The 27,678-nt window shown below is 47.6% G+C and overlaps 1 protein-coding gene across 1 annotated transcript in view; it reads left to right on the forward strand.

Annotated features, from left to right (window-relative positions):
* The window catches only part of LOC125950277 (hemicentin-1-like), a 219,960-nt gene that overhangs the window by 163,200 nt on the left and 29,082 nt on the right, over positions 1–27,678 (forward strand). Inside the window, exon 3 of the mRNA XM_049678118.1 lies at positions 8,754–8,954. Coding sequence (XP_049534075.1) covers positions 8,754–8,954 — 201 coding nt within the window. The remainder of the gene's footprint in view (positions 1–8,753; positions 8,955–27,678) is intronic.

Consider the following 27,678-nt stretch of genomic DNA (forward strand, 5'->3'; position numbering starts at 1 on the left):
AACGCACATGCGATGAAAAATGGTTACACGAACTAATGAACATTTCTAACGCTGCAATGGCGCATAATCGACATACAAACGACTGTTTATGATGCAAAAATTCCAGCAAAAAGTTCACTTTTCCCCAACATCCAGGCACCTCTCAGGGCTCAGGGCGCATAAAACCTGATTTATGTTGGTTTCTCGCGCAAACGATAGGGTGGAGTGATTAAAAAAATGAATTTCTTCAAAGCGATACATCGAAGGGAAGAGCGAAGTGAGCATAACTGCCACGTGGTATAAAAAAAAACACACACACACACACCGCGACCGCGTTTAGGGGCGAAATCTCGTGCGCAAAAGTGGTCGTCATTCGTATTCGGAGGCAAGTCAATTTCGACAAATGTTCGTACCGACCACACTTCACGGTGTCCTTCCGGTCGCATAGTTCGCCGCCGTATCACCGCCAAGGACGAGGACTAGCCACCCCCAGGGTTGGACCGCCTAAGGGATCGGCAAGAAGATCGGAGTCAATTACGATAGCAACTTAGAGAAAACCCGGGAGCGAAAGATTTACGGCCAAGAAGCATGCAAACCGCGGCACAACGCTCGGTGCTGGCGCTGTTTGGTCGTCCATTTCTCGGGGTCTTTGCTTTGGTCTGGTCCTTGCTGACTTCTTCTATTTCATTGCCACCCCGCCACACCACGCTTTGCTCCTTCCTTCTCCACTCGAGACTCGGTGTTTCTGATGCATAAACCCTTCCACGGAAGGCACGGAAGAAATGGGCGAACGACTTTCGCTTCGTTGCGTTTTCTGTACGTTCGGGGTCCGGGAACCTCGGTGGAAGATGGCTGAAGCCCATCGAAGCCCCCCCTTTGTAACGCGGAAAGAGTTCGTTCGTGATAACTCAATCGCTTCTTAATTTGTTCCGAACGAGTAGACACCGATAGCGAGACCGAGAGAGCGAGAGAGGAATTCAAGGAGTTTGTAATAATGGTTCGAAGAAATTAAGATAAGTCAGTGGCGGGAGCCCAAGGAAAGTGTCCAAGGAGTGAAGGAATAATCAAAGTAACCACTGAACTGCTCTCTCTGCAATCCGTTCGTGCGAATGTTCGCATATTAGTTATACCAGAGCGACAAATAGTGTTTCAAGGGAAAAAAAAACTGAAAGGCGTGAGAGAGAGAAACAGAGTACTAGATAGCGAAGGCAAGATAGTATGATAAATGGAAACACTAGTTTCATTTTAATCACCAGAGCGAAGCAAAGTTACTCTACCCTTCCTTTCGAGCAAAAGTAAACGATTTCACAGCCAATAAATCATGACCAATCATAATGGGGAACGCAGCAAACGGGACCGGCACGTCGCCGGCCTTTGTCGTACCGGTGCGCATAGGGAAAAAAAGGGTAGCAAGCTTAAGGGGCCAATTCCGGACCGATTCGCTTACCGATGGTCACACGAGCAGCAGCAACAACAACACCCGCTCGTTGGTCCCAAGAAAGGGTTTCTGGCGCAGCAACCGGGCACCGGATTGGATTACTACCCCAATAAACTATAAATATTGAGCATTTGAGTAGCTAGCTAGCTAGCCGGCTAGCCGTTACGCACGAGCACAAAAGGGTAAAGTGGACCCCCGCATGTCCATGTCCGCACCCTATCTGCTACAAGATGCCCGAACAAGTAGTATGAAGGTGAAAGGGGAGATAGAGAGCAGAGTTTCGAATACTGTTCTTTTTTTCGCTTCCTCTACTTTTGCTTTCCAATGCCCAGCGCTATAGGGCGACACTTTGGGCGACCTTGTTCCCCGGCGTCGGGGTTGCGCCTTCCTCTCGGCAGAGACCGATTGTGGGACGGTGGTGCGGTGGCAACCCTAACGAAGATAAGGTATCCTGGTATAAATCATTGCGTAACCCGGGTGAGCTTGTTCTAAATATTGGGAGAAAGGGAGAAAGAGTGAGAAAGGGAGAGAGGATTTATCTACTCCGCCGGTGGGAAACAGATACATGATCACAATGTAACAACTCCCGCCGGACCGGGTTGATGCTACTATCTGTAAATGAAAAGACATTCGTTCGGGCGCGGGTGGGAGAAAGCGGTGGGAAGGAGATAATTCATGGTTCCAATCGTAAAGTTGCCAAACACCACCGGGTTTTATGCTTCATTTAAAACAGCACAGAATTCTACCACAGGACCAATCCCTCTCCGTTCATTTAGTTACAAACGTAGTTACGTACAAACACTATTAGAAACTCAAACAAAACCCTCGACCAACAAATAAAATCACGAGCTGATTGCTTTGATCCTAAGTAAAACATTTTAATTTAATTATACGTATGGTCGGAATAACTTATCAAGATGTTTGTCTGAAAGATCAATCCACACGAAGCAGCTCTATTGTTGCCAGGCAACGCTTGGAACATTGGGCATGGCTAGCATGGGCAGGAATGTTGCAAAACATTGCACTAGTATGTGAAGAGGTGACTGACCGCAAGGTATCGTGGTGCCATCTCCGAGTACTCCGGAACATTTTCCAATCATATCCAAAACATTATCAATAGTGATGGAATGCAATTCCTTGAAGATTTTACCGATGGGAACGCTGCAGCTCCTTGCCACTGGCTTGCAATAGATGACTTGGAATCATCATCAACATCTGATCAACAGAAGGATTTCAATGGTACCGGTGGTAAACATATCAGTTGACCATCTCTGGCACCATCTCTTGCTCTGGAGCCAGTGTCTAGCTCTTCCGGTCGTGGTATTTGCTTCGACCCCGAGGAACACAGGAAATCAGGAAACCTCAGCAGAAACCGTTGTGCCAGTGCTGTTTGCCAGCGTGTAATCTAATTAGCAGAAATTGAACATGTTTCATTTACCTTTGTGTTTCTTACATGCCCTCTGCACTGCTCTCTGTAGCTTCTAGCCGGCCACGGAGGTGGAGACCGCCTACAGACGAAGGCCATACCACACACACAGAGCCATAGGCCAACAGAATGCCCCCACATTCTCCGCAATTGATTTGCTTCTTGATTGAAAACATTGATTTACAAGGCAAGGGTTGCGCTGGATGGTGCGTCGTGGTAGTGTGTGTGTGTGTGTGCCTAGTACATTAATTAAGTGCAATGTTTGTCAAAATTCTAACAAACATGAACTGAATCATGGATCATGGAGAGCAGCAAATAATGTGATGTGAGACAGCAAAAGGGCTTTAAGTGATGGTTTTCGCAACAATTTACCTAACTTTGTTTGTGTTTAATTTCTTCAAAGTCCGTTATCAAACACAGCGAACGGCTTCGTGTGAGTGAATCTTCCATTTCTGTCGATTAATCTCTTGTCGAAGCTTTCTTGTTCCAAGCTAGGACCCTCGAAGGGCTAGTACCGCTATTAAGTCTTAAGCTCTTCGAGGATTAACGAAATCCGGAATCCTTTCACCGGGACAAATGTGCTTGTGGTCGAATTGGTCGTCCTTTCGGATGGATACGCGAGCTGCAGATAAATTCTCCGCCGGCTCGTCCCATGTATTGGACAAGCATTTCAACGGACGACGACAAACTGTACTCCGACCGAAAAGACCGACCGACCGAAGGCTAACTGACCGGCCTGGCCGATTAGTGCCGGGGTTCGGTTTGGTTATGGGGTTGTGCTGCTGCTGCTGCTTTGAAGGAGCATAAATATGGTCATCAATCGAGCATGAAAAGCCTTGCCTTTCAGATCCGGATCAATGCGTGTCGATATCCGTGCAAGATTTACGAGACCTTGGGCCTCGGTTCTCTCGGTTTCGGTCTCTCGGTCTTCGGTCTCTTGGTCAGCGAACGGGACGACATCATCGTGTCGTTTGCTACATCATGGGAAATGATGGTCGCCGCTGAACGGCTGAATGGACTGGAAGGATGAACATCCTGTCTCCGACTCCGATCTCTTTTCTTATTTATCCTGAAGCTGAGGACCGCTACCCGGGGTGCTTCGTCATCGAGATCGGAAGAAAGCTCTCGGAAGATCGTGACGAATCGTGTTCCGAGAACGAACGAAAACAAAAAATGGATCCGCAAGGTACCAATCGCCGGTCAAGCGAACGAGCGAAACTCCGGACTCTTGGGAATCCACCGTTCGTCCATCGCTCAATTCAATTAAACAAACACGATAAATGTCCGTTGCGGTCCGTGTATCATCACACACACACACATCGCAATTCCCCGCAATCGCAATCGGAACACGCGCGCCGTGACTTGACAGATGTCAAACGTTCGCTGTCCGAATCGGTTAACCGGTGCAGGATGGATGGGTTCGTCGGATTGGATGATCATTAGCCCGTTCCCGGTTAAATCGTGCTTATCAGCAGCCGGCAGCGAGCGAGCGAGGAGACAGAAATTGGACTCAGAAGGAGGAGGAACAGTTGAACCAAAACTAGTTCCGACACCGTTGCCTTTGGGGTCATCTTAATTTTGTGAAACTTCTGAGACATGTTGGCCATTCCATTTGCGAATTACGACGGTGGTTACGGCCAACCACCCCAAACCTTTCCATGGGTCGGTACGAACGAAGGCCTACGAAGCAAATGTCCGCAGCGAACCGTAACAGTCAGGCCACGAAACAAAGGGCTTTGGTTTGGAGTTTGAAAAGCCCATAAAACTTTGGCCTACACCTCCAAAAATTCCTCCCCTTTGCGGCCGACGGTAGCCATCAAAGCTGCTCTGTCCCTTTATGCGATGATCTTTCCCCTTAATCTGGCTGCGGAAATGCATTTTGAGTCCGATTCTTCTTGTACGTTCCGGAAGCCTTGGGTTTCGTCTTTCTCCCTGTGGTTCTGCGGACAGGTTCCCTCGTCCCACGTGGAATCCGAAAATAACGAATAATTCAAAGCCAACTGGTTGGCTGAAGAGCAATTAAATTGTTTCGATAGTTGTGCTGCTGTAACTGTTGCTATAACCGGTTTGTTCTTCCGACCGTAGAGATTGCGGTTTGTGGGGCAGTGTATGGCGCATGTAGTGTGCGCCACATTGCAACTTATGGTGGTGAAAAATGTTTTCTCTGTTTTTTATGCTCCGAAAAATTGTGTACAAAGTAAGAGCGTGAAAGAGAGAGAGAGAGAGAGATACAGTCTGGTTTGAGGCAATGTTTCGATGGTTTTCGTCTGGAGTGGAATCAACTGAAGAGCATAAGTTTCGGGGGGAACGAATAAATTGTGCAGCATTTAGGTTTGTAACGAAGGAAAAGCGTAAGAAATTGTTGCCCTTTCTTTTTCTGCACACCTTCGCACCAAGATGGAAGTAACGACCGTTGTTTCGTTACCCTCCATTCCGCTTCTTGTTGATAACAATTCATTCTCATCTTCTGCTTCTCTGCTGCTCGGTGCTCGGCGGTGACTCGACTGTTGGTTATAGTCTATCACGCTGTCGTATCAAAAAGATTGCGAAAAGTCCATTATAAAAGTGTACCATTTGTGTACGGAATGCACTCGACTGCAACCAAAAAAAAAAAGGAAACGAAATAATAATAGTAATAATAATAAAGAAAGAGAAGAGAACAGCTCGTCACTGGCTGAGCAATGCGCTGCTGTCGGTGCTGCTGGTGCCAGTGAAATGAAAACAAGAAACGTGCAAACTATTGACAACAAAAGGACCTTTTCGATTGCTTAAACCATGATTCCGAGTCGAAAAGTCGAGGGGGTGGGGGGGGGGGGTAGCTTTCTGGCAAAAACCTTCAGCAAAAGAGAGAAAAAAAACGGAAAGTTGCTTTTGTGTAAAATTGGCAAGTCAGCGGGCAACTACGGATTTCTAGTTCTTTCGGTTTTTTTTTCTTTCTTTAATGGTCTCTCTCTCGTTCTCTCTCCCTGTCCTCTGTTTCATTCTATCTCCTATTTATCCTCAAGCAAAACCATCGGCTGCTGCCGCTGCTGCTTCTTCTATTATTGTTATTATACTATGCGGCCGTGGCTTGTAGCCCACGGTTCGCTTTATTTTCAAAATGGAAACTTTTCCAATTTTCTGTCGAATCATAATTTTCCAGTAATTTGGTCGAAAAGTTCCGGCCACGGAAAATGCTTCCGCCCGTGCAGAACCCAGAACGGATGCTATGTCCCCTCATATCTTTCGTCTCGATGCGCCGATGTTCAGCGTCCTAATGCTCGACGCTAGGAATTGAAGAGCGTCCAATCCAGCCAGAGAGAGAGAGAGAGAAAGAGAGAGACAACCGACCCACCAATGATCCCGCAATCAAAAACGTGGCAAGCGTACGCCCGGATTGCTCCAACATAAGAGGAATTAGTGGCAGTGTGATCTTCTGAGCTCAGCCCAATATGTTTTAGTTGGGGAGGACCGTGACCCAATGGAATGAGAAATGGTAAAAGCCAACCGACGCCCCGGCCAAAGGCTTTATGTCGTCCACTAGCAGCAGCAGCAGCAGCAGCAGCAGCAAAAAAAGGGGCGACTTCCACAATACCCATGAAGGGGGGCCAACGTTCCATCCTTTCCTGAAAACCGCAGAAAATCTGAACTACCACAAATGACATTCCCGATGTTCGCCGATTGCGAGAGAAAGAGACAGAGAGAGAGAAGGCGAAAGCGCAAGAGAGAGGGGGTGAAAAGGGAGAGGAGTGAGTGCATGAGGAACTTTCGAATCGAAGTGCCAGAGCACGACTGTGCGAGTGGGTGCTTTTGCATTTGGCTGGCGCTCGGTTGGAATTGGAAATGAAAATGCATTCCTTTCCAATCGTCCTAATGGTAGGGAGGGGCCGATAGATAGGGATAGAGAGAGAGAGCGAGAAAAAGAGCAGGAAACCAAGGGGTGTGATGGGTTTTTGGGGTCGGGAGTGTAAAGCACTGAACCACGATCTTTTGTGGTGAAACTTTTTTGTGGCCATCCCTCCCATTTCTCAGCCGCCGAAATGGCAAGCGAGTGCTTAAGATGATAAGCATGATGAGGTGGCCACACGATTGCACCAAATGGTGTCTAGTGGTGGTGCTCTGTATTGTTTCAAATTAATAATCATCGGTGCTTGTTGGCAAAAGTGTTTTATTGCCGTCTTTCGCCATTAAAAGGAGAAACCACATTAATGTTAAAACGTTTCCTCGTTCGTTTCCATTCATTGATTATCAAATGTGATGCGATACAATTTTATTCAAAATTATTAATAATCAGACACAGGAACTGTTAAAAATATTGGGGAGCAATATCCAAAAGAAGACGTTAAATGGAACTTAAAAAATAATTAGTTACAAAAGGGAAAATGGAAAGTTTCATCAAACTTGATTTAACAAAATGCTTAGCATTAGCTTATGGGAACATTTTCCGAAACAACCTCCACAGTCATGATATTAAACTTTAAGGTCACAGAACAAAGTTTAGTTAGTGATACTGAACAAAAGAAAAAAAAAGTGAAAAATATGATTAACAAAAATTCAGTTAAAAAGTAAATGATGGACAAAATAAGCAAAGGAAAGTGAATGATGGAGCTTAGCAATAATAGAAAACAAAACTGTAGATCTAACAGGTTAGTGATACTTGAATGAACTTCGATGTAACAAATCGAGTTATGTTACTATTGTTATGAGCAAATAAGAAATATTAAAAAGCTTATTAAATAAAATATGAAATATTGGCAATAATAAACATTACAAAGCAATTAGCAGCTTGTGTTACCAATATTTTTGTAATCGTTTGAGTGTCACAGTTTAACTTATCCGGTGCATCCCATAAAATCAATTTCGTCATGCAACGGGAGTGAAGTTCAAGGACACCTCATCCTTGTCTTCAACTCTTTTGTTCCACTTTGTCATCACTTCCCCTTTGGAACTATCATTACACTCGCCTCAGCAATCACAAAACCACCAAACAGACGAAACAACGGTACGGAAACGAATGAACTGGTTCACTGGCTGCCGTAACCGTAAATAGCTGTAACAGCAAATCACACATTATGCTGCTGTCTGACTCTGAGCAGCGAGCAACGAGTTCCCAGTGTTCAGACAAGCTGTGCTCTCGCCAGAAATGTAATAAGAAACCCTCTAATTTATGGCGCACACCCTCTCTCTCTCTCACACACACGCACATCAAGGAATCTAATTATGATTCTTAAATTCCTGCCAACATCCTCTCCGTCTTCCCGCGCAACAACAGCTGCTGCTGCTGCTGCTGCTGCTGCTGCTGCTGCTCGTTCGCGGTGACACCATGTGGTTGTTGTAGCGATTGTTCAATGCCAGTACGCCCCATTTCCTGTGCGCAAACTTTTCACTTTCACTACGCGAGGATGACATGCCATTACACGTCGCAAGACACAGACGGTGCTCCTCTCGTTCCACCGCTTGTCCCAAGCTTCGGGAAAAGCTGCGGTGGAAAATTAAATGTTCGTCATTTTTCTTGTGAACATATGCGCGTGTGGTGACGGTGATGGCGAGAGGACGGCATAAGGTCGGGGCCGTCTTGCGGTCCAACGAACCCACACTCACTCTTCACCCCCCTTCTCGCTCCCTGCCAACTCGTTATCATTAAAAAAGCGTTAAAGTCGTACGCAAAATGCTGTGACAGTCTCGAGCAGTTCAAGAGTGAAGGAGTAATGGTTTGGCGAGCGGGGGGAATGGAAGACATGTGTACGCCGCACCAAACAACCATTTCGCGCACTCAGATGGAATATCAATTGTTGTGGTGGTGGTGGTTCGTTCGCAACGCCTTCGTGGTGCGTGCAGCGCTTGGCCCCGTTGTAACATAAATCTTATTAATTATCGTACTCCACTCACTCACCACTTCTCTCTCTTTCTCTCTCTCTCTCTCTCTTCCAGGTACACTGGTACTGTTATGGCGGCGAGGCTCGAATGTGCTTACCGCCTCCCAGCTGATGGTAACGCGAGACGAGCGGATACGGCTTGTCAACGGCTACAATCTGGAAATCTCCGAGCTGGAACCGCAGGATGCCGGTGACTACGTCTGTCAGATCAGCGACAAGGTCAACAAGGACCAGGTGCACACGGTGGAAATTCTCGGTAAGTTTGCTGACAGCCACGATGGCCGCGATGGCCGCCAGCCACTCGCTTGGTGCGTTATTTATGGCCAACGAAAAGGAAAACAAAACCAGCAGCGAGCTGGTAATTGGAGTTGGCATTCCGGTAGCTGGGGAAGGGCCCGTTGATCTGCTCAATTCCACCTACCACGAATTCCGCGGTGCGTAAGACGATAGCGAACGCTTCTGTAACTAGTTACCGTTGGATGGTGGTGAGTGGAAGGGAGAGAAGGGAGGCGAATTCCTAGGAATCCGAGGACCTAGGCCTCGGTGTGGTAAAGACCCTTGTTCTCCTTTATCCCTTCCTCCTCCTTGGGATAAAGTTATATCGTTTACGGAGGTTCCAAACTTGATGGCGCGCTTGATTGAATTTCAACGACGACGACGACCATGACCACGGCCGCACATGTTGGTGTGCGTGTGTCAGTGTGTTGTGTAGTAAGTGCTGTTGGTGAGATGGGCCACTATTTGCGAGCTTCGATGAAAAGGGAAAAAGAAAACTTATTAAGTTCGCTACAAGACAGTCGAGGAAGTCTTTCCTACGGTTGTAGTCGAGTCGAACGTACAGCACCTAATTGAACGATGGCCAAGTGGAACGACGGTTGCTCCATCGACGACGACCCCGCTGAGTGGGGTGGAAAGTGTAGTATTTAACGACGATGAAACTAGTTCTCATTAGCGGCCTGTTATTGACGTGCCTGCGTTGCGCTTCGTTTTCCCTCTTCAAAATGCAAAAGGACTCGATGAAAGACAGCAGCAACAGCAGCAGTTGCTTGCAACAGTGCTACTACTGTGCTTATGCTACTTTTATGCTCCGTTGCTCGATCAAAGCGATGTTTCATAACATACGAGCTAGAGGCGCTTATGTAAGTCAAGCAGCAGCCGAAGAGTGTATGGAGTGAAGTAGTTACGAGCAGAAACGAGTTACGAGTCCTTCCTGTGAGCCTGTAAGCATCGTCTACATGACAGCGACTGGAAACTGAGAGAGCCTTCGCTTCGAGAGATATAAAAATGCTCAAACTCTAGACAAATCCGTCGCAAGAACTTTCACTTACAGTGTTACAAAATCATTTTCGTACGGCTATGCCACGCAGTGCAAACTAATGTTCGTATAGCACCTTCTTGTGTGTTCGTATAGCATCTTCTTGTGATTATGACTGCAATTGATTCCGCTAGAGCAGTTATCACTTGTTATAACAGATATCTTTTCTTTGGAAAAATAATTAGTGTTAACGAAAAAAAGTTGCATCTGCGGAATAGTTAATACTTATAGTGAATGAGAAAAATAATTTAAAAAAAGGATCACTGTACTTTTGAAAACGTGTATCTTTCTCATTTCTGCTCCGATTTATGTAAATCTTTTAGCAAATTTCTTTAGAAAAGGTCAGCATTCAGGGAGAAATGTGAAAATTAATTTACACCCTTTCAAATTTGATCCGTGCAGATTCGTGCGAACAGACTTTAAAAAAAATGATATCAGTAATAACAAGTTATAATTGCTCTATAATGTGCATAGAATAGTGTTGTACAAGCATTAGTTTACATCGCGTGGCCCGTACCAGGAATAAGAACAAGAAAATAAGAACCGAGCACTAGAATAGAGTTCACGCGGATCAACAAGACGCTGACGTTTATTTGTGAGAAATATTGAAAATTTAGCATTGCTTTGAGCAAAAGCTCTCGCGAGATCCTTCCACAGTCGTCTAGCAGCAGCAGTTTAGTCGTAGTCGTTATGTTCCGTTTTTTCCCTACCACTATTGAACGCACATCGAGCGTCCTGTGCTTTGTGCAAAGAGCGACTCCAAGAAATGAGGACGACGCGTCATGCCGACGGCAGCAGCAGCAGCAAAAAACTAACGATTGCGCCAAGCTAATGCCAAGTCGTTGACGTTGTCATCGTCCTCCTTTAATCTACCAACCAACCTAGTGCGTGTGTCTGTGTGTGAGGAACGAATGGCAAAGCGGATGATCTGGTGCCGAGGTGCGACGATGTAACATATTTACTTACCGGTAGTAGCAACAGCACCAGCAGCAACCGGTCTCATTTCATTTCTTCGCTTCACTGACGCGCACCATCATTGGATACTTCTTCTTCCTTTCGGTTACGGCGCGACGACCGTACCGGGTTCGAACCCGGATTGCTCTGTCCGCATACAGTCCGCATAAGCGTGCTGATGTTGATGGCTGACTGGCTCCGTGGCTGCTGTTGCTTTCATCCGTAATGATGATGAGATGAACTCGCACCCCAGTCTCGGTCGTTTCTTTCTCCTTCTCCTTCTTCTTCTTTTCGTCACTTTTCCTCACCATCACCTTCCTCGAAAGGACAATCATTGCGCATCAAATTCCTTTCCTAGTGAAGGAGAAGGCAAAAAAAAACCTCGGGGTTTCGGGGTTGAGTAAACATGCACGACGCAAAGAGATCGAAGTGAATGGTTGCGATGGAAGCTGGAGGAAACAGAATTGGCCGTATCAAACGTCAGCCAACCAGCCAGCCAGTCCAGACCAAACCAGACCAAACCATCCGTCTCAAGGTGCGGCCTGAGGCGAAGCGTCACTCAGGTTGCCAGCAAGCGAAATGGGACACGGCCAGGCGTGAAGGTAGATGAACTGTCGGCTGGCGTGTCTCTCGCGTGTGTCTCGTGTCCGCATATGTCCATGGCGTGGAGGAAAAAGGGAACGAGGTTCGGTTTCGGTTCCGTTTCCGCTATCTTCATTACCATCGTAACCGCCATACCGGGGGCCATACCGTACCGAAAGGGGCCCCGAGGCCACGAGCCAGCCAGCCAGCGACCAGCCCGCATCAAATGACTTTTTCATCGGGCCAGGAAGTCGGTGCCGGTGCCGGTGCGAACTTCATATTTGCAAAGTTCATTGAAATCCCAATCCGTTGTCCTTTGCGGTATGTTGAGGTCGGTGGTTGGTGGCGCCGACCGGCCGGCTTGCGGGCATCCGGATGAAATATAATTTTGCATCCACGAACACCAGGTTGGACGGTCGGTCGGTCGGTGAGTGATTCCGGGGTTTATATTTGGTTCGCGAGAATTCTCCAGAGACACGATCTCTCGTTCGCTGCCACGGGAGCAAGTCGTTTAGAACCGCTTTTTCGCCACATTTCGTCCCTGTATGGTCGTCTCTCCGTGTGTGTAGTGGTCTGGTCTCGAGGGTTGGTTGCCAGCATCTGGCTCTAGTCAATGAACGATGCTACGCGTTGTGCAAAGGGAGGCCGATGTGGCGGCAAAGCAAACACGGATTTCAATGAAGCACTCACCTTACTCTCCACCGCCACCCCGGGGGGAAAACGTTCATCAAGCGGTCCTCACATGGGCCCCGACGGCATTCAAAGGATTTTTGCAATTTGTGCGCCCATCCTGGACTGTGCGGCAACATCATTTGCGACGAGCGAACCAAACGGTACCAATGGCGTACCACCACCATCGCGTTGCGTCGCGTCTCGGATATTGAAATAGCTTGAATTCTCTATGCATTCCCGGACAATTCACCCTCGGTGTATACCCGGTGTGCCACAGACCGACCGACCGACCGACCGACGGAGGTAGCCGGGAGGAGTTTTGGAATGCACCACCATTTCTATTTATTAAACGGAGCGTGTAAACCGTGAGCATTCCAACCGTGGGGTGGGGGGCAATGGATTGCTCGTAGTACTACAGTGGTGTTCGAAATAAATAAGAACAACATTTTTATTGCACTTGTTGTTCGGCTCATTTCTAGTATTTTAAAGGATTTAGAAAATCAATCAATATTTTAAATAAAGATGGGCAAAGCGAAGCCCTGCCATGCCTGAGGAACGAGAGCAGATCTAAGCGGGTTGATTGAAAGTGGAAAAACGTATCGCGAGGTGCAGAAAATAATGGTTAAAGGTTACCAACGCACACCGGTAGCTACCACAGGCTGAAACTCGTGGTAGAAAATGAGCAACGATGACCCATAACGACCATTCATATGGCTCGTGTGGTGAAAATAAATCCTTTTTCTGACCTCACGTGTTTTGAAACAGGATTTGAACCTACCAATAAACACGGCAACAATTCGTAAAAGGTTGATGAACTACCGGCTCGGAGCCCCAGTAAAGTTCCCCTGTTCACAGCGCGAAACATTCGTAATAGGTTGAACTTCACGAAATCACACATCCATTGGCCGGTCGAAAAATGGCGCAATATTTTATGGTCAGATGAAAGTAAAATCGAACTGTTTGGCTCCAGTGGTAAACGACAGTACAGGGTTACTGATATGAAGTGTTACCAACTTTACACTGCTTGTATCTTTTGAACCGCTCATAGCTTCAACGCCAAAATTGTTCTATTGAAAGTTCAATATATTGTTTACAAGCCACTAATAACGTTATAGTCTCAGTTTTACTAATATTTTTTTACCGTCATGAAATTAAAAAGTCATAGTCATAGATTGCATTATATTTGTCTGGCAAATCATAACCAGCTACTGTTCGTGAGCTCAATCACCTTAAAGTGAATGAAATATTTGTGTATCCCACCATAAATTGTTACAATAATACTGGTAGCATTGCAAAACGCATTGGAGGTGAACCAAAAATATCGCAAGATCACATTCGTGCAGCATGCAACTCATGTTTGGACTTTTAGAAGGCTATAGTTAAGGCAAAGGTGGCCAGATCTGGATAAAGTGAACGGCTTCTGAAATTTTGATTATCCTCAAAAAATTTTGTTTTTGAAATCACTAAAAAATGATAACACACAAAAAAGTTATGGTCTTTTGAAAAGGTAACACTTCATATCAGTAACCATGTATGTACGCCGCCCCCAAGGTGCCGAATTACTTCCGCAGTACACGGTATAAAACCGTTAAGTATGGTGTTGATTTTTTCGCATTTAGAGGCCCGCTCTTATTAATTCGAACACCACTGTATGTATCAAGCGACCGTTTCTTCTCCCTCGATCGACATCAAATCAGCTCTCGCGCACTCGCTTGCGTACATACTAACACCCCGGGAACTGTGTAGGTTATGGTAAAGTGCAACCCTCTGCGCAATCAATTTTTGTAACCCCGCGAGTAAAACTGTAATCCGGACAACCGGAATGCTCCAACCGACGGGGTGCAACGCGTGTTCTTCGCGAAAGTGAACAGCTTTTCGGTTGGGATTAAAAAAGTTTCAATTGATTTATTATGCTTCTTCCTTCCCCCTCCCGCTACACACTCTTGCTAGCTACCTTTTCTTATCGTTTTTGCATTTTTTTCTTCCTACTCCACGCGGGTTCAATTCCAAAAAGTGTGCCCCGTTCAAGGTGTCTGTGCGCTTTCGTCAGAAGAAGCGAGTTTCCAATAAGTCAGTTTCCTGGCGCATGTCTAGCACCCACCGAGAACTCCTGCCCCCTGCCGGTGTGGATGCTGTAATGTAAGGCAACACGCAGTAGATGAACAAACCTGGAAAAAGGGCAAAAAAGAAGGTGAAACTATTTTCTGCAAAGAAAAAAACGCATCCACCCTCGAACGATAAGAAACTCTCCGCTTTGGAGCTTCCTGTGCCTTTCACATTCTTCTGTCGTCGTCGTCGACGTTGTCTCCATGGCGACAACCCCCAGGGGTGCTTTTCTATATGTGTGCGCGAGTGTGTGTAAACGAAGGCTTTTTTTTTCTAAAAGTCCTTTAATGCACTTTCCCTGTGCAATGTAGTGCCATGGCGCCGTGGGGCGGGCTGTGTTGAACAAAAATATATTAATAATATTGAGAGGGCAGCGAGAGGAGGTGCAGAACAATATTGCGTTGGAGCAACAGCAACAGCAACAACAGCAAAAACGAAGCGAGAACCAGAAGTAGCAACACTGCATGCAATCAGCGTCAACACCGCGTGCACATTAATTCCGTGAGTGGGTTTGAATGGAGAAAAGGGTTCGGTGGGAGGTATATATTTACATTCCGCTCGCTCGCTTGCTCGCCCACAAAACCCAATCACCTGATGAGCAAGCGTTATTTATTAATTTTTAATTAACATGCGGAAAATTGAATAAACGCCCCGCAGCGCCTCTCTCCACATGCTGCGAAGGTCACTCGAGTTGAGAGCTGCACAAAAGTGAGGGAACCAGTCAGACATTGTGTCACCATTCTGCGTGCTGTTGCTGATGCTGTTGATGAGCTATTTTTACATTTAATTGTGCAGCGAGTGTTACCCACCAGCAGCTCCTCTGCCCTGTTCCTTGTCTCTCCTCTGCTCTGCAATTGATTGAGAGAATGGAATCGAAATGAAATTCATTTAATGCGCTCACTTCCCCCTCCAGAGATCAACCGAACGAACGGTTGTTTTCCGAGGCCTAGCTGTCATACCAGCTCGAAAGGTCACGGGAAAGATTTATGTCTTGCACCACCCTCTCCACCTTCTACATCTATGTTTTGTTCATCTACAGTGCAACCCCCCGGCGGGGCGCAAGTGGGAGGTAATCACACAAATGATGGTCCAAACACACCGACATAATCGTTCGCGGTTATCGTCAAACGCCCGTGCTAGTGGTAGTGGTGGGCTGAACCTAAAGTTTTCCACCTTCACTAGCCCCTCGTGTGCCTCAGTTTCACTTGTGTGTGTGTGCTTTCGAAGTAAAAAAAAACACAATCAGTAAAATGGATTGCCCGGGCGCGATAGAACCATGGAGTGTGCTTGAAGTTGCGCCTCATTTGTTCGCTTCATCCTTCCCTTCTTCACTCTTCTTCTTTTCCTACCAATCGTCCTCAGAACAACCGAAGTTGGTGGTCGCATCGAGCAGAAGGAACAGACGTACGGACGGACGGACGGACGGACGGACGGAAACGCCACGGAATTAGATATGAAGCTAATCCTTTTTCTGTTGTCCCACAAATTGCTGTACCACCACCACTACCACCATTCCACCAGCCTGCCACACCACCCGTTTGTGTCGCTTGGTGGAAGGCCCCGTGGATTCCGTCGAGAATTTGAAAGCAACCATGCGCCTCCATCATCCACCAGTGACCATGCGCCTCCATCACTAGTGACCATGCGCCTCCATGTGATGGCGGCCTACGGCCGTGAGGCGGGGGGAGGGTCCCCTGAACCTTCCTTTCTTCCACCTTCCCTTTTCCTGGCATTCATAGCAGCCACAGTTGAACTGTTTGGCTGGGACGATTGACGGAGAAAAACCATCGCACCGCACCGTGGACCGTGGCGTTGATATTAAATGTTTTGTGCTATTTACACCCGGGGAGAGAATGAAAGAAATTGAACGTTTCTTGTGGCCACACCGTGGCCGCTGGCAGGCTGGCAGGCTGTCGCTTCGTGTTTTTCGTCGGTTCACTCCACAAATGCTTCTTCCTTCACTTGCACAGAGCCCCATTGGGATCCATGGTCTATACGCGACCACAGCAGCAGCAGCGCTTGGGGACACATACAGTTCCTTTGACGGTCGTACGCGGACGGTCACGACGTGCCGAGCAATGCAGACAACGTCACACAGTGCCACAAGGTACCCGCAGGACCGGGTATAGTTTACTCCTTCAACTATTCCTCCTCCCTTAACCACCATCAACAGTGGCACCAGGAGCAGCAGTACCGTTCTGATGAACTTCGCTACTGAGCTCCGTCTAGGGTCTCGACGAACGGTAGACGAACGGGAACGTTCAACGGAACGTACTCCATTTTGTTGGCGCAAGAAAATACTTCTTCTCGGAGCACGAAAGCATCTCGCAATTGCCTCACGCCTAGAAATGGAGTTTTCCATAACGTTTATGCCATCACGAAAGGGAATGGCCGGCCCATCATCTGTTGCAGCAACTTTGCAGCGAACCGACGAGATTGAAACGTTTCATAATTTATCAACAACCGTTCCTCGAACGATGGGCCGCGAACGTTGATGGCAGTGTACCGTGTACCGTTGGACGGTACCAGCTGGTCCTGGTCCTTCGTAAATCCGTCATCCATCCCCTAACAATGCACCCCGAAGGGAGACCATAGAGGAAAAACCCCCAAAAAGTTCGTGCTGTCTATGGACGGCGATTCGCGAAGAAGGAAAAGTCGAGGAAAATCGTCTTCCGTTTTCCTATTTTTCCAACCCCTTGCCATGACTTACCGGAAGCCGCTATTGATACATACATCTGCTGCAGACTCCTCTTTGTTGTCACTCCAACCACTTCACGAATGCTTCGATCCGCTATCGAAGATCCCACGAGTGTTTTCGGTCTCCGGAAGGTGCGGTCCGTAGCTTGACAAACTTACACACAGACACACACACACCCGAACATGCACACGAGCAGCTGGAATAAAGTGCAGAATGGCACCGATGGCACAAAATTGTAAGTTACTGTTTGCCCCGTGCAGTTTAGTGTGTTTCGGGGTTTCGGGGGCTGCGGGGATTTTTTATGCTTTTTCCTGTTTCACGATGCTGCTGTTGAAGCATAAGGAACAACAGAGCCCACCAACCCCTCGCCTCTCCCTCTCGGAGGGGCTAAACGTAACCAACAAATCCGTTCGTTAAAAGTACAACCAACGGACCACTGGAGATGTGTTCACTTTTCGTTCTCCTCCTTTTTTGGTGTGTGTCTTGAGTGCCTGTGTGTGCGTGTGTGTGTACGTGTACGTGTGCCTGGGTGTGTGTGCATGTGTGGCTTTGTTGTCCGATTTATCAGCTAGCTAGCCAGCAAGTTCTGTGGCCAAAGCAACTCCCCCCCCCCCCCACCCAAAGCCAAAGCCAAAAAGGAAGTAATGAGCGAATGACCACGAGCGCACGTACCAACCACCACTAGTGTGTGTGTGTGTCCGTGTTCGTGTGTCCGTATGTTGGTGAGTTCCCATCCCACAGTGACATAAACATGTATGGCGTGCCAAGGGGAACAACAAACCCAGCCCCAAGCCAGTAGCATAAGTCGGAAAAGTTTTGACCAACCGGCTGACCCTCCCCCCTTGCCGGAATGGTGGCCGGACCTCGGGGGAACCATTACTCCCAGGAACCAACCGGAACCGGTTCTACGGAAAGGCGAGGCGGAAATGAAAAGTACATGTGTAAAATGGTGCGGTACATAATTCATAATTCACCATCCCTTTCTCCTCTCTCTCTGCTCTCTCTTCTCTCTCTTTGCTCTCTCTTCTTACCACCACTAATCTCGAGAATAGTTTGAAGACCACACCGCAGGTCGCTTCGTTCTGTGGCGCGGTACGTGAAAACGAGGAACGGTGGTGGTTGGTTTCTGCTCGATCGCGCGCTGGACACGCGACGTGTGTCTGGACCACAACCCGTGTCTGTGTGTGTGTGTGTGTGTGTTCTTCATCCCTTCAAGACCGAAATCTTGGTCGCTTTTGTCGGTTCTGTGGTTGAGGGTGGTGCCTCTTCAATTGAATCCGTTGTGTGCCGTTCATTCCATCCCTCCGGCAACGGCACAAGACCACCGCGTGGTTGGCACCGGTCCAGCACGCTCCGAATGTGGTCAGGCATTTCGTTGGCAAATGTTGGATTGCCCGGAACCCTGGAACACAAAACCACGTACGTAGCATCCCTCATCCCTCTCTCGGTGTAAGCAAACGATGCAACGAGTGCGCTGCCCTGACAAGCTGGGCACCGGAGGTAAATGAAGCGGAAGTTTATTAATAAGCCTTTTTCTGATTGCATTGCCTGTCAGTCCGGACTGACGCTGGGATCAACCGTAAAAAGAGGGGGGAATGTGGTGATTATTGCAAACTTTCCACTGTAGCTGCGGTGTAACGAGAGTATGAAGAGATAGAGAGCATATGTTTGTTGGAGTAAAGATATTTGAATGATTGACACAAATGGTGTGTACAGAACGCAGGGAAGGAAATTGATGTGGTTTGATGATGATTGTTTGTGATGAGAGCTTTTTGTTTGCAATAAGTTTCAGTTTAGAGCAGATTGCGAATTTTGCGCATCTTCTGCTGCCGAGCTGAGCATAATTTGACGTTGCCTCGAGTTTCGAAAGTTCAATCAAGCGGAGAGAGAAGAGATTGAGTTCGGGAGCAGCAATTGTTCCGATTGATCAGGATCACAGATTTCGCTGACTCGTCGAGCACTTTCGAGTTGAGTTTCGTGCATCAAACTTGATGCTTTGCCAGCGATACGTGGCGCATCGCGTACCATTATCGGTTCTCAATTCGGTTCACCAATTATTAGTTTTAGCTTTTAGAAAGTGCCGACGGCGAAATCATGCCACCAAAAACCCCATTTTCGTGCTCCCAAGGCTCCCGAGGCACCGTCGTCGAAATGGCAACCGTCGACTTCTGCTGCTGCTGCTGCTGCTGCTGCTGCTGCTGCTCTTGGTGTAGGAGCACCATTATAATAGCAAACGATATTAGTTTTAATAAAATTTTATGCAAATATTTCCGCTAAATTTATGCTCGCGAACCTGCCACGACGAGATCCGTGTACCCGCGAGCTCCTACGACCGTCCTGCAGTGCAGTGTACGTGTGTCTGTGTGCTTTGCCTATAACGAGTAAATGATAGCTTCCTCCAACACTTACCACTATCATCTTGCATCCCTTCGCTCCCTACCGGGTAACCACAGGGACACGCTGGTCTCAACTCCGTCTCGAAGCACCTCAATTACCGTCGATGGCTGGCGCGACCAACGGGGACCCAAGCCACCCGCAAGTGTCAGTGCAGATGCGATGTGGTCCATGTGTCTTCACCATTCACCACGCAGGGACGATACTCGTACGATCGTAGTTTCGACCATCGTTTGTGTGGGTTGCGAGTGGCAACTTCGCGAAACTTCACCAACCAACGACGAGACGAAACCACGAAAAAGACGCCCGCCAGAACCGGGCACAACGATGTAGATGGGGCTTCCCGTCTACGTTGCAGCAGCGCAACTCAAGCTGGAGGGCTTCATACGGTTACGATGAATGTGTGTTGGGACGGGGTCGTGGGTTGGGACGACTAATAATTTCTAAATTGCTTTATGGAGCCAGGGATCACACACACACGCCAGAGAAAAGGTGGTCGTAGAGAGAGCACAGAGAGAGAGTGCGCCGAGAGATGGTGTAGGAACAAAATGAATTGGAACTAGATTTGAATGTTCCATCGTAACGTTCGTATGTTCCAGTGCAACCACTGCTCCCATCCTGCCAGGCGAATACGGATGGGTGGCCCACCCACCCATTGTCACATAAATCTCTTACCCTACTCCCTGGCATGTCAGCTTAAATGCGCTCTGCGTTCGCTCTCAACCTTCTTCTCCGTTTTTTCTTTTTTTTATGGGAAGCAATTATGAGGCGATAGATCATTGGAATGTGTGACTGGGTTGGGCTTTTGGGTTTTCGCGCAGATAACTGATAAGGAAAAGGAACCCCTTTTTCGAGAGGAATGGCGACTTAAGGTTGCATGGCTAAGATAGCAAACTTTTACAGTAACATTAATTGGTAGTCATTTGGTGAGACGCGAAACATTATAAAGAATGCGCGGCCATATTAGCAACTTTATTTTACACCAACAAGCATGTTGGAAGCAAACGAATCGCCAAAGTAATCGACTAATAGAAAAATAAACTCTGTTTGTTCGTTGGAAATGAATACTTGTGAACTTAAAAGCATGGAACAGTTAATATTTGGCCACTTTTTTTTAATCATTGCAGCGCGCCTAGTGATCACTTTCCCATTCCCCGTTGACAGCGTTTTAATCATTGTAGTCTGTTTATTTAGTGGTAATTTTTTTGTCAAAATTGATCCACGCCTTCAAAAGTTATCGCTGATGGAACGTGAAAGGTCAAAGCAAGGCAACGTCCATTCGAAATTTGTGCAAGAAAAGAGTGTCTACGGAAAAGGATTTTGTCCTGCATTTGTCCACCAATGATCCTGTGTAAGTTTGGCATCATTTAAGAAGCTGTTCTTGCCAAAGGTATGGCGTTAATGTTTTGTATTCAAATAGATCGATTTCATAGGGAAAACTATCAATCCACAAAAATATCTGGATTTTCCTTCCATCGATTTCTATTGGACAATTATCACAGGGAAATTTGAAAAGTATATCAGAAATGTATAAAAACCAACTGAAATGAGGGTGATGTGCAACTAGAGGGCAAATGATGTGACATACAACCAATTTTGTGCAACCAATTTTGGGAGATGTCAAAGTAAAAGTTAAATAGGCTTACAAAAAACTATTGAATAATTTGCATCAATATTTCTTATTAAAGGCAATAAGAAACCCTACAAAACGACACATTTCTTTTCTTTATACGTCATGTTTTGGCTGAGATATGACCTATTTTGTGCGGCCAAGTATTAACTGTTCCATGCTTTAGAAACAGTGCTCAGCAAATGAATTCTCGATCTTCGGTAGTTATATTTCCGGGCAAAGGCTGTAAAAGCGATAAATTTATTCATATAAGAGCCTCATAGTTGACGTGTGAGAGGAAAATTTTAATATTTATTTACAAGGTATTTCCAACCGAGCTGAAAATTGATCGCAAAGATTGTTCCTTTACACTTAACCATGCCAGTGCCACCCTTACAATTTTATTGCAGCTTCATTTTGACAGCTCTTAACGTTAAGTTTCTATCGTAGCCAGTCTCCTTTATACAATCACAATCCTCTTATACCTCTTATAATCGAGTAGAACAGTAAATCAATGAAAAGTCTTAACAAAACGTTGCTCTTTTTGAGCATTAAACACGCTTCCGCAGAGCCACGTAATAGTTCCTTCTGATTATCCGTCTGTTATGTAAAACTAGTTATAATATTTCTCTCAAAAAAAAAAATGGAGTGTGGTCTCCGGCTCTGAGCGGGACTTCAAATGGAATGAAGCAGCTTAATCCTGCCTGCGCCTAATTCGTCAGCTTATCTGGTATTACCGTTCGCTGGATATCACCTTCCGGTTAGTCCCGGGGAACGGGGGAAAACCAAACAGAACAAAAAAAAAAAGCCCGGAAAATCCTACACCCGGACATCCATTCAAAAACCCAAAACACGGATCTCACGCATCACGACACCGATGGGACCATCACCTACCTCTACATACGAGAGATGCTATCATCCTCGGGGATCATCTAGCTCGGTAGTGCAGGAGACAACACCTTAGAGAGTCGGAGGGGGGGGGGGGATTATGATCCACATAATCCTTTCGTGTTTTGATTTTATGGCCACCAGTCATTAAACTATTATCACTTCTCGGTTCTCGCAGTAGAGGAGGTGCTCAGGTGTGAGATGATCCCCGGGAGCGACCAAAAGGAGGGAGCGACTGCTGCTCGTGGCTCGACGATTAAACCGTTCACCGATAAGAACAGCCCTCACTTTCATGCTCCACCTCAGAGACTGGCAGCGGCAGCAGCAGCATCACCACCGATGGGAAATGCCGGAGTGTAAGGAGTCGCCGTCGTGGCCCCCATTTTATGACATTTTCCACGCCATGGGTTATGTTTGAGGGCGGGACTATCAGTTGACTGGAATCGGTTATCACACACACTCACACACACACACATACACACACACAACCACGACGGTTGGTGCGCTCTTCTCACAACTTCTTTAAAGCGTTGCCAGCACTTTGCTCGCGAAGCAAAATTCTAAATTTTCCAACCGAAAGCGAGCACAACCATGAGGTGTGTGTGTGTGTGTGTGTGTGTGTGTGTGTGTGCTCTCGAGGCAAGTCTGGGAGTCTGGGGCCTCCCCATCCACCCCTTTTGATATTTACCGATAATCTTCCGATCCCAACCCACAACTGGAGTGGTTGCTGGAAGCCGAGCTCAGGGCTCCGAGAAGCAAGCGCCAGAGAAGAGCTTCTCCAAAATGTCTATCATAATCGCTGCCACCATAACACACACACACACACAGGCACCGTGTGGCACACAATCAAAAGCGTCGTTATAACAACCTCCCCGCATACACACTGTAATGACGGATGGTGATCACCGGCATCGTGGGTCGCTCCAGCCCGGGAGTCGGCTCGATGTGCCTCGAATAGGAAAATCAGATTTTATGTAATCCCTCCCCGCGCGACTGCCATCCTATCTGGCACCCTATTAGCCGTGATTGTTGTTGGAAGAAAGGAAGGAAGGATTGCTGCTCGAAAGACGCCACCGTTAATCCGTTTCGCGTCTCCCTCCGGGACTTACTTACCATGTTAATTGCTTTGCGTTGTTGGAAAATATTTTGCTTTTTCTCCTCCCCCTAGGCGGGGCGGATTATATCACGATTGAAGTGGAAAGCTCAGTCAAGTGTTGGCGTGGAACCGATGCTAATGCTGCTGCTGCTGCTAAGGGAAGACGTTCTCGAACGCGTTCCACTCACCGCATTAGCGCCATTAACTCGCGCTCCAAATGCCACCGACGAGTCGAGTGCCTCTATTCCAGCTTCGCAGGCTACTAGGATGCAGCAGCGTTAGCAACAGCACAATGGATGAATTCGAAGCTGCAGCTGCAGCTGGTGCTACTGCGTTCCACTTAACAACATTAACACGGTTCTGGTTCTAACGCCCTCAACGCCATTGCGCTCTAGTTTATGGACTTTTTCACAAATCTACCATCACCAACACCACCACCAGCAGCATTCCCGTCCCGTGGTGGTTGTTGAATGCCGTCGTATCGCACAGGCTGCTTCGTCGGCATTGCTTTCCCCATTAATTGTGGTTCACTCGGAGTCCTGTTGGTGTGCCTGCCGATTACAATTGGCCCCAACACCAAGGGAGTAACGTGAAGTACCACCATCGGTTGTTGTTGCTGTCGAGCTGTGGTGGTCCGTGCATCACGATGCAATCCCAACATCAACACATTTATGCTGCGGTGCTCGGTGCATTTGCCGCAATCCCCGCGATGCAGACATTGCCAATGAAGAGAGGGGGATAAGAGAAGGGATTTGGCGGCGTGTTTCGTGTCGGTTGATCGACGACCAAGGGTGGCAGCACGCGAGAAGTGTTCCTCCCTTCTCCCCAGGTCAGGTCCTTGTGCAGTTGTTCTTCGCAGCTTCTCTCTCTCGCGCAGATCGGGTGCAATCATAGCGCCAGACATTCCGCTAAGCAATAAGCTGGAACATAACCGCGCCAGCAGCTCACCACCCAGCGAAATTGCCATCCAGACCTGCACCTCACCTCTTTCTCTTTCTTCTGCATCCCCCTTACAAAACCAAAAGGCCGCTTATCCGTTAAGCAGCACCAAGCGTCTGGCAATGAGAGCCAACTCCATATAATTTGATGGTGGTGCACCATCTCTCTCTCTCTCTTTCTCTTTTCTCTCTTTTGTTCTTTCTCCCTTGTTCTCTCTCTCTCTTTTTTTTTCTCTCTTTTTCTGGTTTTCGATTTTCTTAGCAAATTCCGGGAGTTTTCCGACCGGTTTTAGCAGACGATTCATTTCGTCGTCGCATCAGCTGATGCTCTCTCTCTCTCTCTCTCTCTCTCTCTCTCTCTCTCTCTCTCTCTCTCTCTCTGCGCTATTCTGTCGCAACCACCACCACCAGCAATAAAAAGCATAAAACACTGTGTGTGAGTGTGTATGAGTGCGACTGTTTATTACTGCTATTATCACTATCGTCTGACGCTTCAAGGTTCCTCCCGGGGAACCTCTCGAGGGAATAGGAGGGAGGAGGGGAGGTTTCTATAACCCTCCGACCCACTCCGACAGCCAGCTGTTGTCGTTGGTCGTCATTCCGGTCTGCCAGATCGGTACCGAGCGTACCGAGCGGAGTACACTACAAAATGGCGACGGAATGGGTTCGCTCGAGACCTTTACGTCCTCCTAGGGGGAGAGGGGGGACGTGACCCTCCCCCTCCGGTGCCATGTACATATCATTCGATCTCTATTGCTAACACTCATACACACACACACTCTCTCTCCCTTTCATTTGTCATCGTCCAGGGCCAGCTCAAGAGCTGCTCGGCCCTTGGGTCCCGGGATCCGATTTTATGGCGCCGATTAAAGAGAAGGAAAGCAGCAGCTGCTAGTGGTGGTAGTGATGGTGGTGGTTGCGGAGAAAATGGTTCCTTTCCTTGCTTCTAAATACATAATATACTGCCATTCGCATAACAAATGAGGAAAGTAAAGCGGGTCAACGTCGGTCGGTTCCCCGGACCTTCGCTTAATCCAAACGAATGGTGACCGAATGTCCAAAAAGCTGGGGCTCCGAGAAGTGAGGTTTGGGGACGCGGGATAAGCGTTTAAATCAAAACCATTGTCCTAGTCCTTCGTTCCATAAACAAGGCTTTCGTCTTCATTCTGGCCCCCTGGCACTAAGTAAGACGTATGTCGCGTGTTGTGGCCTTTCGTGGCGTTCAAACCATTGTCCCCGGGTTTTTTGAGAAAGCATCGAGCATTGGCATCCGGTGAGTGTCTTATGTCTCAAGATCCACATATGCTCCACGAGATTCTGCTCTTTACCTGTAGGAATCCGGATCCGGGCATCCCGAACATACGCAATAAAATCCTTATTATGCTCATTGGCCCTCGTGGCCACTGTTATGTTGAATCGTATTAATCCATTTGTGACAACGACAACAGAGACAACAGAGACGACGATGACAACACTAGTCAAGCATCAGCAAATATTCGTCGGTACCACAAAAAGGAGGAGTCCGAAACTATGGGTTGGTTCTCTGTTGCCGCCGCCGCAGCATAATTACGATGGCTTTTATGGTCCCGGCACCGGGAGCCGGGTGTTCTGTTCTCCGTTGGTCACGCGGTTGCACCATAAATACTCACTCCCCGAAAAATGTGTCCCCGTCGGAGTCGGAGTCGCCCAGTACTCAAGAAAAAGTGACGCGCCCTTCGACACGTCATCGAAACGGCGAGACACGACCAGAGGACGGGGTTTCGGGAGGCCCTGGGTGCTGATGTTCGTTGGCCACTTGCAAATAAGTGGCCAGAGGGGCTCGTTGAAGGTGATGTAAGTGGCTCGTTGTACTCTGATGGTCGCTTCGGACCAGAAGAGGGATGTTCGACGACGACAACGACAACGACAACCACTGGAAAGCACCGGCAAGGATCACGAGCATGATTATCGTCCCGGTCTGACCACTAGGAGCTGGAGCTGGTGGTGTTGGTGGTGCCGGCGGAACGGAACGGAACGACACACAATAAAGGCTTCGGGTTCGATCCATTGTTTTCACGCCCGGGGAGGGGGGTTTATGCGCCACTCACGCACCCATTCGTTGTCCATTTTATGAATGGCCTGTTCGTGTGCCCGCGTGTGTGTGTGTGTGTGTGTGCGTGTGTCCGGTACGGTTGTAACACCCTTCATTTTATGACACTTGATTCAGCAGCAGCAGCAACATCATCGCGCTTGTCGCGTCGCCATCGTCACCATTCGTTGTTGTCTTCGTTGTCGTTGTCGTTATCGTTGTGCTTGTGGTCGTTATTCGGTTGGAATGACAGTGGATCAATGGAGGAACCAACGGGTGTTGGTGGTGGCCAGTACGTCAATAAATGATACTTCAAGCGACCGACGAGTGTGTTGCGATGCGTGAAAGTAAAACCATTTTTCATAAACCATATCGATGGACCCAACATACAAAAAAATAACACGGATCAAGAGCAAAAAGCTCGCAACAATGTTGCTGCTGAGCACAAAACTCCACATCTGTGAGGTGTATGTTGCATCAATATTTATGTACGCGTGCGTGTTGCATTTGAGATGGAAATCGTGACCGTGCAACGGCCGTTACTTCAATCAATTATTCGTAATACTGTTGCGAATGCGTCGTTATACCATGCATTTCCGTCCCAGTGGTGGAGCAGAGGAAATGTGATATCATTTTCATGCCCCTTTTCTTTATTGTTCCACCGGTGAGGGTTCGTCGAGGTCGTGGCAAACGACATGTGAAAACTGTAAAACATAACTTGTTGTTTCCACGGCACGACTCAAGTCGTGCCGCCATTCCATTGTGGTTTTGCCACCGAAAACCTCAGAAGCGCTTCTGGTACTACGCTTCGCGCTATAAATCGATGCACATGCAATGGAGGATCATGGAGCGTTTCTCGATTCTTTTTTTCAACCATTTTGTTACACAATTTTCTGGCATTCAATTGTGGGGCCACGATAGAGAGAGAGAGAGAGCGCATAAAATTCCGGACTCTCCGAAAGTGCCTTCGAAAGGCATTTATGTTAAATTGCATTTCATTTGCGATGCTCGGTGATTTAAATATTTACACAGCGGGAACAGAAGGGAACGCGGTAGATGATACTATTGTTGGGAAATTTTAAAATATTCCCAAAACAATGGCAACCCGGCTGCCGGTTGAATTTTGGAGCAGCTCTCGCGTGCCCTTTGGTCAACCTTCGCCCACGGAATGACAAGCCATTGTGGCCGGATGCTGTAATTTCGCGGAAAATTATAACCACAAGCCTACTCGGACCCAAAATCCGGGCGCTGGCACCAAGAAAGAAAAACGTCAAAAAGCAAAACCCCTGGGAGGGGAGCACGTGCCAGAGAGAGAGAGAGCGAGAGAGGACGGCAGAACTCAGTGACCATCAACTCCCTTCCCCCCGCGGGTACACCGGGCACGTACCGAGCACAAATCTAGATTACCGACAATCGTCAAGCCGCTTACCAGGAATCACGGAAAAGGTTGCGATACTCTTCCTTTTCTTTTTTTTTTTGGCGGCTTTACGCGGCCGGTTTTTGATGCCGGGCGAGGTTAAAGGGCAAAATCGTCGCGTGCGTGAAGAAACAATTCTTACGGACCACCCCCTCCCTTTTGGGTGACAATCCCCCTCTTTGGAGCCACAAATCCAAAGCAACGCTGGAGGCATCGAGGGAATTTCGTTGTCCGGAAAGCCAG

Source organism: Anopheles darlingi, chromosome 2 (genome assembly GCF_943734745.1).
Source record: "Anopheles darlingi chromosome 2, idAnoDarlMG_H_01, whole genome shotgun sequence".
Lineage (NCBI taxonomy): Eukaryota > Metazoa > Arthropoda > Insecta > Diptera > Culicidae > Anopheles > Anopheles darlingi.